At 42.0% G+C, this 11,077-nt stretch overlaps 1 protein-coding gene and 1 non-coding gene across 2 annotated transcripts; both read left to right on the top strand.

Moving 5' to 3' along the window:
* Positions 1-4,223: 4,223 nt before the first annotated feature.
* LOC133469913 (glycine--tRNA ligase-like) lies at positions 4,224-10,765 on the top strand. The gene is made up of 17 exons (XM_061757541.1): positions 4,224-4,532; positions 5,773-5,874; positions 5,940-6,042; positions 6,120-6,261; positions 6,510-6,598; positions 7,154-7,230; positions 7,301-7,446; positions 7,533-7,682; positions 8,164-8,326; positions 8,512-8,676; positions 8,755-8,861; positions 8,938-9,084; positions 9,161-9,246; positions 9,312-9,421; positions 9,718-9,811; positions 9,918-10,108; positions 10,326-10,765. Exons 1-17 carry the CDS (start codon positions 4,278-4,280, stop codon positions 10,449-10,451), a joined length of 2,253 nt encoding a protein of 750 aa, XP_061613525.1. The 5' UTR covers positions 4,224-4,277; the 3' UTR covers positions 10,452-10,765.
* Positions 6,302-6,436, top strand: LOC133470596 (small nucleolar RNA SNORA84). Its single transcript, XR_009786026.1, has one exon. It is a non-coding gene; the product is annotated as a small nucleolar RNA SNORA84 (small nucleolar RNA).
* Positions 10,766-11,077: the final 312 nt, after the last annotated feature.

Below are 11,077 nucleotides of genomic sequence, written 5' to 3' on the forward strand. Positions count from 1 at the left end.
AATAAATATTTTTTTTAAATGTATGAATAGAAATAAGACTACGTTTAAAAAAAACGTAATAAATCATCAATCAAAACTATATTAGTAAAAACTAAATTGAATAAATAAAAGAATAATGAAAGAAGTACTAATTAAATTAAAACGCATTTGTGTCATTGGCTCCATATAACAGACTTTTTTTTTTTTTTTACCAAAATGAGATTTGCAAATGTATCTCTGCATAGCTGTCATTGGATGCCATCTAAAAAAAAAATAAGTGAAATGAATACAAAGTCAAAATTTATTTACAAATGTATCACTGCATATCTGTCATTAGGTGCCATCAAGCAAAAATCACAATACTATACAATGAATAAAAAATACAAATCAAATTACAAATATGTATATCAATGCATATTTACCATTGGATTCCATCTAAAAATTAAAACTTACACATTACAAATGTCTCAATGCATATTTGTCAGTGGATGTCATCTCAAACAATTTAAAATAATACATTATTTAGAAAATGAAAATGTATCACTACATAGCTGTCAGTTGATGCCATCTAAAAAATAAATACACATTAAATTACAAATGTATCACTGCAAATTTCATATCAAATGTCATCCATAAAATACAATAAATTAAAAAATACAAATAGAAAACTATCAATGTATACGTGTCACTAGATGCCATATTAAAATAAACAATAAATAATTATTCATTAAATTACAAATATCGGTAACTGGAAGCATTCTAAAAAAATAAGAAAAAAATAAACAAAATTGGAAATCAAATTACAAATATATCATAGCATACATACCAATGGCAGCTATTTAAAAAATGTATTAAAATTAAAATTTCAATTACAAATGTCCATCCATCCATTTCCTGAGCCGCTTCTCCTCACTTGGGTCGCGGGCGTGCTGGAGCCTATCCCAGCTGTCATCGGGCAGAAGGCGGGGTACACCCTGAACTGGTTGCCAGCCAATCACAGGGTACATAGAAACAAACAACCATTCACACTCACAGTCATGCCTATGGGCAATTTAGAGTCTCCAATTAATGCATGCTTTTGGGATGTGGGAGGAAACCGGAGTGCCCGGAGAAAACCCACGCAGGCACGGGGAGAACATGCAAAATCCACACAGGCGGGGCCGGTGATCGAACCCGGGTCCTCAGAACTGTGAGGCTGACGCTCTAACCAGTCAGGCCACCGTGCCACCAATTACAAATGTGATGTCTAAAAATAAAAAAAGTAAAACAAAAGTTACTATGAATGCACAGCTCATGGATGTCAAGATCAGGCCTGAAAATATCTTGAGCTTTCATGACCCCCAATGCGTGCAACATTTCATTTGACTCTGATACAAGCTTAACTTGAACTTTCTTCTCCTATGACAAAGCATCTTCAACTGTCATCCTCCTCATGCATTGACAGTCAGACCTGATCAAGAAACATTATTCACGCAGGTTCAGTTGGGGAGGAGAGCAAGTCCAAAGTGCTTCCCTGGTCCTTTGCCAGCAGGGACAACGTCACCGCGTCTGTACCAGTTCACCTTCCTTGTCTGTCACTTTAATGGCGCTCGGGCCCACCCGACCCTGACTGACCCTACCTGAGCGTATAATGGAGGACGCTTGGGTTGTTATACACCATTAACGTGTAACACGGGGCTACTGTACGTGTGAGTTACTTTAAAATATGACAGCACAATTGGCTCCAGAACAAGCGCTTCTCACAAAACTAGACGGCGGGTTGGGAGTGGGATATGTAGCTAGCAAGAACTGCATTTTTAGGTGCAAATTTAAATAAAAATGCAGATAGAGGTGCCCCCCCCCCCCCTGTTTCAGAATGCAAATGGTAGATTCCCTTTAGTCTATCACCAACGTCGTAAGCCTTTCCTGCTTTTCTCCCCACAACCCAGAATAAAAAAAAAAAAACAGAACAGTCCTGTCACAATTTTCCATAAACCAGGAAGTAGGCTGCTCGCTAACAAAAGGACACAAACAAAATGGGTAAGTTATGTTTTTGCAACACAAGCCACAATGGAATAGTCCCCCCTTGACCCCAGAATGCAAATAGCAGTATCCTGTCCAGCTAGTCATAGCGTCCAGGAACCAGCCTACTAGTTAACTAACGGACTAACTACACACAAATACAGCGCTCCATAATTCTTTCACTTTTCGTATTATTTCTCATTTTGCCATTTGAATCACAACACAGAATCAAAAGTGGTATAGTCCTGATGTCTTCTGTAATTTTCCATGAACCAAGAAGTAGGCTGCTAACAAATGGATAGAAAAACAAACAAAAACAAGGCAATTTATTTCACATTTAGTTCCTCCCTAGCCCCAGAATGCAAATGTTTGAGTCATTTCCAAATATAGGTTGTGTCCAAAATAACTCCCTAACCTCTGTACAGTGCACTATATAGTGCTTACGCCATTTTGTAGTGGTGTCTGTATGCTTGAGTGATCAAGGTCAGAGCCCTATATAGTGCACTAAAAATTTACCACATAGCATTGCAAAAGATAGTGAACAACCTAATCACAGGGGGAAAAAATAAATAAAATATGGCACGATTTCCCATTTCGTTGGGCCAACTTATTTTATCTATTTAATAGTTGAGTTACGACAGTCTGATGTCATCTGTGAACCAGGAAGTAGACTGCTAGCTAACAAACAGACAAACACCAATTTTGCGCTCAACATTTTTTTTTTTTCATTTCTGCCCACCACATCAAAAATTGTGTGGTCAACAACAGACAGACAAACATAGTTACGATTCCTTCCCTTTTATTGGACATATTTATTGTCTGGTTTTGCTGCGCAAGTTATGATGGAGTCAAAAATTGTACAGTCGCATTATCTGACATCCAGGAAGTAGTCTGCTAACTAAAAACAAACCCACAAACTAACATACTGTATCTAAGGCGCGCGATGATTCTTTTCACTTGTTGGTTGAATGTTCTTGCCTCGTGACTTGCGATTACCTTTAAAAATAAGATAAAAGTTTCACTTCGGAGTCATTCCTTTGCAAGCCTGTTTGCCTCATTTTTTTCTTGTTTTTTTTCTCCCCGAGCGGCCCTGCCTGGAGCCGCGTACGTACGTCTCTGTTTATGAATTATTAAAATACATACGGTTGTGATATTTGTTTTGATAAGACACCTATGATCAGGCTCAATATCGTCAAGTACATGTGGCGAGCTTGCAGACGCCTTGAATGTTTTATGAATGTGGGTGCAGTTCAGTACAAAACCTCTCCTGAGGCCTTCTGACACAAAAGTTGGATATAAGAACACAATTCCATACACAGGTAGGAAGAGATTATCCACTTGCTGGCTGGGTAACATGATATTTATACATTCATAAGTGGGTTGTTTTCCCCAAGACCATTCGAGCAGGTATATGTAGAATCTCAGTTTACAATGATACCAACATTTTGCGAGAGAGATGGGGTGGACTGGTCACCAGTCAATTGCATGGCACATATGGACAAATGATCATTAAACACTTACATTCACACCTATGGACAATTTTGAAGTTTCAACTTGCACATTTTTTGAATCCGAGAGGAAGGCTTTTTCCCTCCAAAAAGATTTTTTTCCTTTCCTAAAACATGATTTTTAAAAATTAAAAACAGGCTTTATTCCCCCTCCCCAAAAAAAATCTGACTTCTTAAAATATAAAACTTGTTTAATACAACTTTTTTCATTCTCGAGATGCATTTTTCATTGGGGAAAACAGCAATTTCCCTTGATAATTTTAACTCGAAAACATTTGATGCTTTTCTTTCCCCGCTTGGAAAATATGCATTTTATGACAAAAATTTGCTTTTTTTCTATAAGTAACTAATTTTCCTCAAAACAGTAGGAAGATTCATACAAACATTAATATTTTAAACTATGACTTGACGTTAGTTAACCGTGTGTACCACTGAGGTAGATTCAAGGTCCCGTCGTTGCATCTGAACATGCAACCGTAGTGCCATCTGGTGGATAATATTTAAAAAGCACTCAGCTCATTTTAACACCCAAAAATAGCACATAAAATGCGTTTTTGAAAAGACGTAAAGTGAATAAAATAAAAAAGGGCAAATTTCATTCTGGTTTTGTTTTGTTTTCGTTTTATTTGACCGTGTTTATTTGTGGCGAATCTGCGGATGTTTAGCCGTCGTGATTGTTTTTTTCCTCTTTTTTTGCTGAGCCGAAAGTGCGGACCGTATATGTACACGACATTTACTCTACACTGGAGCGATTTCATCATCCTGGTCTTCTCGCATTACGGGCTGTCCATGCTTGTTCTTCTCCGCGGGGCTGCTGCATCGGCACTGCTGAGGACCACCGCTGACATTCCCTCCCTCTGCTCGGTGCCACAGGTCCGGTCTGTTCGGTTGGCTCGCCCCCACAACCGGCCCTTTTCCACGTCCGCCCGCCTTTCCAAGAAGAACAAGCAGAAGAGCCTCTGGCGGCTGGAAGAAGGACGAGCAACTATGGACGGCGACGTGGAGCAAATCCTCGCCCCTTTGAGGCTAGCAGTCAAGGAACAAGTAACGCGTTCTTTTACACTTTCATGAAACCCTTTCGGTAGCGACGCCGCGTTTAAGTCCAGCTCAGCCCAGGCAATGAATGGGGCTTTGCCAACTAGCTGGATGCTAACCTTGGCGAGCAGTCATGTCTGCGCCCTTTTGCCACGTTTCAGCCGCGGTCCCTGCTGAGGCTTTTTAAGCGGGGTGTGGTTCGAAGAATGGGGGAGTTGATACTATTTTTTTTTATTCAAAATAGCTTGTCCTTAAGGTACATTCCCAAATGCAGCTTCGTCGGTCAATTTCTAAAATGGGATTTTAACCTTTTTTAATGCAGCATCAAAACAAGCACATAATGGCTTTTTGATTCATGTTTGTGGTAATGCTAGTCAGTTTCAATGTTTTTCATCAGTATCTGTTGTTTAGTGTATGTCAATAAAGTTGGAAGAACCCTGTCATAGTATTTAATGCTGATGGAGCTAAAGATGGGCTCCAATCAAAGTTATTTGGAAAGCGAGAGTTGATAAAGTGCTGTACATCAATAAAAAGGTAAAATATAGCGCATGTAACATAAAAAAAAAGCAGTCCATAAACACTGTTTACCAAAAAGGCAATAGAAGTACAAAATAAACCATACAAGGTTTCTTAAACAGGGTCCGAGAACGCCAAGGACAACAAATGGGGGTTTAAAGAGAGAGATTTAAATGCAAGGTGGGTGAGGTTTAGGATAATCTGACACAGCTCTAATTCCAGATTTTGAGGGCTGCAAAGGCAAAGGTTCTGTCTTCCCTGATTTTTAACCTTGCTCTTCAACCTTGTTCTTGTGATGACAACAAATGATCTGTCTCCAGATCATTTGTTGTCATCATTGGGGGTGTGGGGGGGGGGGTCTCAAATTTGGCCCTATTGTCAGTATATGTACCCCGCTTTAGTTGAGTTTTGATTTCTCTTTGACCAGTCTGCCTGTTGCATTTCCGTTTAACCATACAAGGAGTCACGATCGTAAATGTTGAACGGGTTTAGCATTTGTTGGCGCCGTCCGTTTTCCAAACATCAGCGAGGGGGGAAAAAAACCAAACACACACAAAAAAAAAAAATCACTGTTCACCTAACAATTATCGATAATTGCTCAGGCTCATATTTTAGAGTCATCTGGAAATCTGACCTTCACTGACTGATAGAAAAGGAATGAAAATACTCAACTTTGTCAAATTATCATTTTGTCTGCACCCTGCTTAACAGATGCCACCTGTCTGATTTTCAGGGGGATCTGGTGCGAGAAATGAAGCAGGACGGCGCTCCCGATGTGGATGTTACCAAAGCGGTGGCTGAACTCAAAGCAAGGAAGCGGAATCTGGAGGCCAAGGTATGACAAACTGAAGACTGCCTGCAATTTTGCCAAGGATTACGGGATTAAACTTGTGACCACAGGAGCTAGCGTTGCAACCCAAAGATGACATTGTCGACAGAACCAAGATGGAGGACACCCTAAAGAGGCGTTTCTTCTACGATCAGGCCTTCGCCATCTATGGCGGTAAGATAAACCTCGCTCAGGTTTTTGGGTGGGTATGCGTCGACAGACATCGTTGACCACGCAGTAATTCTTCTCAGGGGTGAGCGGCCTGTACGACTTCGGGCCGGTGGGCTGCGCCTTGAAGAACAACATACTGCAGGCGTGGAGGCAGCACTTCATCCAGGAAGAGCAGATCCTGGAGATCGACTGCACCATGCTGACCCCCGAGCCAGTCCTCAAGTGAGCCAAAACACCACTCATTCTCCTTTTGGTTTTTGGCGCCTGGTGGTTCCTAGAGTCAGCTCCAAAGTGCTGAACTGTGGGTTTTTTTTGACAGGCGCACATTGACTCTGCGATTTCATGCATGGGAGCTGTCATTATCGCGGACTTCCATAGCCCGGTTGCAGATACATTCTTTAAAAGTGACTTTTTAAAATGTCACAGCACCTTGGAGATGCATTCACCATTTATTTTTTTTGTGTCACCAGGACATCAGGACACGTAGACAAGTTTGCTGACTACATGGTGAAAGATGTCAAGAATGGAGAGTGCTTCAGGGCGGACCATCTCCTCAAAGGTAAGCGTAACGGGGTCCTCAGTTTATGACATACAGTGGTACCGTGATTTATGAGTGAACCGACTTTAAAGTTTTTTGAAAAACAAGTCGTCACTGGGCCAATTTGTTTTTTTTCTACTCTGTCTTGAGTTGTGAGCAAAAATTTGTTAGATGGTGGCAGCTAAATGGATCCGCTAAAACAACAAACATAGCATCAATGTTGCAGTAGTTATAACCCTTTAAGCAATGTATATTTGAAAAAAAAAGAGTAATATTACTGCAGCCTACTGAATCAATCTGGTGTGACAGTTTATTTATTTTTGTATTGTACTGTCCCCTGTTGGCACGGCTCACACATCAGAAGGAACGGCTCAATGTCAATGGGCATTGGAGTATGAACCGCTTATCCTCATGATGAATCAAAAGACATCCAATCAGTCACTTCTCATTTGAAAATGTTTGATTGCAAAATGGAAGCATACAAATATTGTAAATAAACATATTTAAACCTCTATATGGTGATGTGCTCACCGTGTTGGTAGAAATGTATTCAATTATTAATGATTTCCTCTGTAGCACATCTCCAGAAGATGATGGCTGACAAGAAGTGTACTGCAGAAAAGAAGGCCGAGATGGAGGACGTCATCACACAGGTCCGACTGGAGCTTAATTTATTTGAAGGGATCTTACTCTGGATGGGATGATTAACGTTATATCCCACAGATGGACAACTCCACCCAGCAAGAGCTGACCGACCTCTTTGTCAAGTACAACGTCAAGTCCCCCACCACAGGAAATGACCTCACACCTCCCATCTCCTTCAACCTTATGTTCCAGACCTCTATCGGACCAGGAGGGAACATGCCAGGGTACAAAGAAGAAAAAAAGGGAAAAGCCAACAATGGTCAATGTTTATGTAAGCTAATGGTTGTCTAATACGGGTGTTGATTTGAAGCTATCTGAGGCCTGAAACCGCTCAGGGAATCTTCCTCAACTTCAAGCGATTGTTGGAGTTCAACCAGGGAAAACTCCCCTTCGCTGCTGCTCAGATAGGAAACTCCTTCAGGAACGAAATCTCGCCTCGCTCTGGACTCATCCGTGTTAGGTGAGGAAAGGACATTTTCTTCATTTCTCAGAATGTCTGATTTCTCCATTTTCTTATTGTATATTTGATTATACAATGTTTACATTTGAAAAGTTCTTTTCAAAACGAGATAAAAGCCACATTTCAAAATGATCGATACTGATATTCCATTCATTGTGTCCTACGGACTCTAAAGTTTTGTTGAATAGTTTCAGACTGAGCCAATTCATATTTTTAACAGGATAAAATTAATATTTATATTTGCAAGTCTGGGTAAATATTTTCACAGAATAATCCAAATGGATTTATTGCAGTTTTAGAACAAGTGCTTTATTTGGTTTCTTTGGATGTCGGAATGTTCAAAAAGAAGGTAATCTAAGATGCATAATGTGGTGCAGATTCAAATTAATATTTTGTCTTGGTTAGGTCTGGAGGGATTTTTTGGGAGGGGGGACTGAATGTATTCATGTTAATAACTCAATCTTGTACCTTCCTCTGACAGAGAGTTCACCATGGCTGAGATTGAGCACTTTGTGGACCCCAGTGAGAAAGTCCACCCCAAGTTCTCCAACGTGGCCGACCTGGACATCCTGTTGTACTCCTCCAAGGCTCAGACCAGCGGCCAATCTGCACACATCATGAGGCTCGGAGATGCTGTGGAGCAGGTAGGAACAATTACCACGGGAATACACTGGATGGATTGTCATTTGGCCGACTAGTGGCAATATACTATTGTGAATGTCTTTTTTTTCTTTTTTTTTTTTTTAAATGTAGTGGTGCTATTAGTAACGTCAAGGATGCAACACGTGAATGCAAATGTCAATTTACATTCCTCTTTCTTGTCTTGTAGGGTGTGATCAATAACGCCGTCCTGGGGTATTTCATCGGTAGGATCTACCTCTATCTCACTAAAGTCGGAATAGCCAAAGACAAGTTGCGTTTCCGCCAGCATATGGACAATGAGATGGCCCACTACGCCTGCGACTGCTGGGATGCCGAAACCAAAACCTCCTACGTATGTTTCCCTTAGCTGTCCTAATGTGGTCTCGCTCGCAATTCCGCGTGCGATGATTGTGGTATTTGTCCCTCGCAGGGTTGGATCGAGATCGTGGGGTGCGCCGATCGCTCCTGCTTCGACCTGAAATGCCACGCCCAAGCCACCAAGGTGCCCCTGGTCGCAGAGAAGCCGCTGAAAGAACCCATATCCTTCAAAAAACACATAGCGCGTGTTCTCCCTTGCCACGCATCTTTGGAAATGCTCCTTAATGTCTCTGCACAAAGTCGTGAATGTAGTCCAGTTTGAGCCCAACAAAGGAGCCATCGGCAAGGCTTACAAGAAGGACGCCAAGATGGCCATGGAGTACCTGGCTGTGTGTGATGAATGCTTCATCTCTGAAAAGGAGCAGCTCCTCAACGAGACCGGGTGAGTTACAAAAGCACGAAAAAAATATGAGGTCGTTGGCCCTTTGAATGCCGAGCATCCGTTTTGAACCTCGCAGAGAGTTCACCATCGAGGTGGAGGGAAAGCCGTTCCAACTGACCAAAGACATGGTGGCGGTGAAGCGATTCCAGAAGACGCTGCACGGTGAGCTCTGAACTCAAGTGGCACGCGTGGAAGTGACCGTGCTAAAAGTGGCTTGTCTTGCCCAGTGGAGGAAGTCGTCCCCAACGTCATCGAGCCATCGTTCGGCATTGGCAGGATCATGTACACCATCTTTGAGCACACCTTCCACGTCAGAGAGGGCGACGAGCAAAGGACGGTAAGTACGCCCAACATTGATCCTTCATCGGACAACACAAGCTGTTATATTACAAAAAATAAAATCTTCCTTTACAAAGCATATTCTGGAATTGGCATGATCTCACAGTAAATGAATAAAATAATATTACTAAAATTTTAAATAAATGACACCTATATTTAACATCTGTATTACTTTTGAAGTAATTATAAATATAATGAAATAAAATCAAGAATGAAATTATTAAAACAATTTGACATTTTAAATACACATTTAAAATGGTAACGTGATCATCCCCACGCTTTTTTCCCCAACAGTTCTTTAGCTTCCCAGCCCCTGTCGCTCCATACAAGTGCTCTGTTCTACCTCTGAGTCAAAACCAGGAATTTGTGCCTTTCGTTAAAGAGCTGTGTAAGTAATGCTTATCTTTTCTTTCAAAAAGTGTATACCTTCTTTTGGCCTACCCTGTATATCCGACGCAAAGAACTCGCTTTACCGCTCCCGACTTTCCTCTCAGCCGAGGCCATGACCCGAATCGGCGTGTCCCACAAGGTGGACGACTCCGCGGGGTCCATCGGGAGGCGCTACGCACGGACGGACGAAATCGGTGTGGCCTTTGGCATCACCATCGACTTCGACACTGTTAACAAGACGCCGCACACCGCCACTTTGAGGGACCGTGACTCTATGAGGCAGATCCGAGCCGAGGTACGCCCTCCAGAGTATTTGATGCTACTCTTAGTGTCTTATTAATGTTGCAGTTCCACCTCTGCACTTTTTAAAATTATTTTGCGGACCCCCAAGCGACAACCCCAGTGTGAGAACCCCTGCTTCAGCCCACAATCCAGATATAGCTGCCCTCCAAACGTTCGGTGGTAAAAGTCCTGCGGTGGAAATCCACCATAACGTTGAACTCTTTGCTCAGGTGAGCGAGCTGCCCGTGATCATTCGGGATTTGGCCAACGGTACGCTGACCTGGGCAGAAGTGGAAGCCAAGTATCCCATCTTTGAAGGACAGGAGACCAGCAAGAGGGACGCGGCAGAGGAGTGAAGCATCCTCTCTTCTCTCATCCGCCCGTAGGCCTCTCCACAGACTTCTGTTGCATTTGCATCACCCAGGAAGATCATCATCACGATGAGCTTGTATTGATCACGTCCACAAGGATTTCCATTTCCATTGCATTTCCAACCATGTATGACCACAACGTCTTGTTTTAAAAAAAGAAAAAGAAAAGGGAGAAACTGGCATCAGGGTGCGTCTTCGACTGAAGGAAGACTAGACTGCCACTATTCTGCTTTTCAGGCAGACTAGATTGAGATATTTAACACTCAATAAAAACAGCCAGCACTTACTGGATATGTGCATACCATGTAAAAGGTTCTCTCATTTTTGCAGCCAAGTAAATGTTTACACATGCTTGCAATTCCACACTGACAAAATGTTGGAAAAGGGACACACTAGCAGCCCCCTGAAGATACGTTAGCCTACAAAAAGCCTTAATTGCTAAAATGAAAAAAGTCGGGTGAGCCCCATGGCCTATTCCAGCTGACTTCGAGTGACAGACCCGAAGTGGTCGCCAACCAACGGCACGACACATAGGGTATAGACAAACAAGCATGTATTCACACAAACATTCACGCCAATGGACAATTTAGTCCTTAGTGAACCTAATATGC

Source organism: Phyllopteryx taeniolatus, chromosome 20 (assembly GCF_024500385.1).
Source record: "Phyllopteryx taeniolatus isolate TA_2022b chromosome 20, UOR_Ptae_1.2, whole genome shotgun sequence".
NCBI lineage: Eukaryota > Metazoa > Chordata > Actinopteri > Syngnathiformes > Syngnathidae > Phyllopteryx > Phyllopteryx taeniolatus.

Bases quoted from the DNA above. Each gene is read 5' to 3' on its own strand.
- LOC133469913 (XM_061757541.1), top strand. From the start codon at position 4,278: ATGCTTGTTCTTCTCCGCGGGGCTGCTGCATCGGCACTGCTGAGGACC. The intron at 6,599-7,153 runs GTAAGCGTAACG...TTTCCTCTGTAG, and splicing joins GGCGGACCATCTCCTCAAAG to CACATCTCCAGAAGATGATG. The intron at 9,085-9,160 runs GTGAGTTACAAA...TGAACCTCGCAG, and splicing joins CAGCTCCTCAACGAGACCGG to AGAGTTCACCATCGAGGTGG.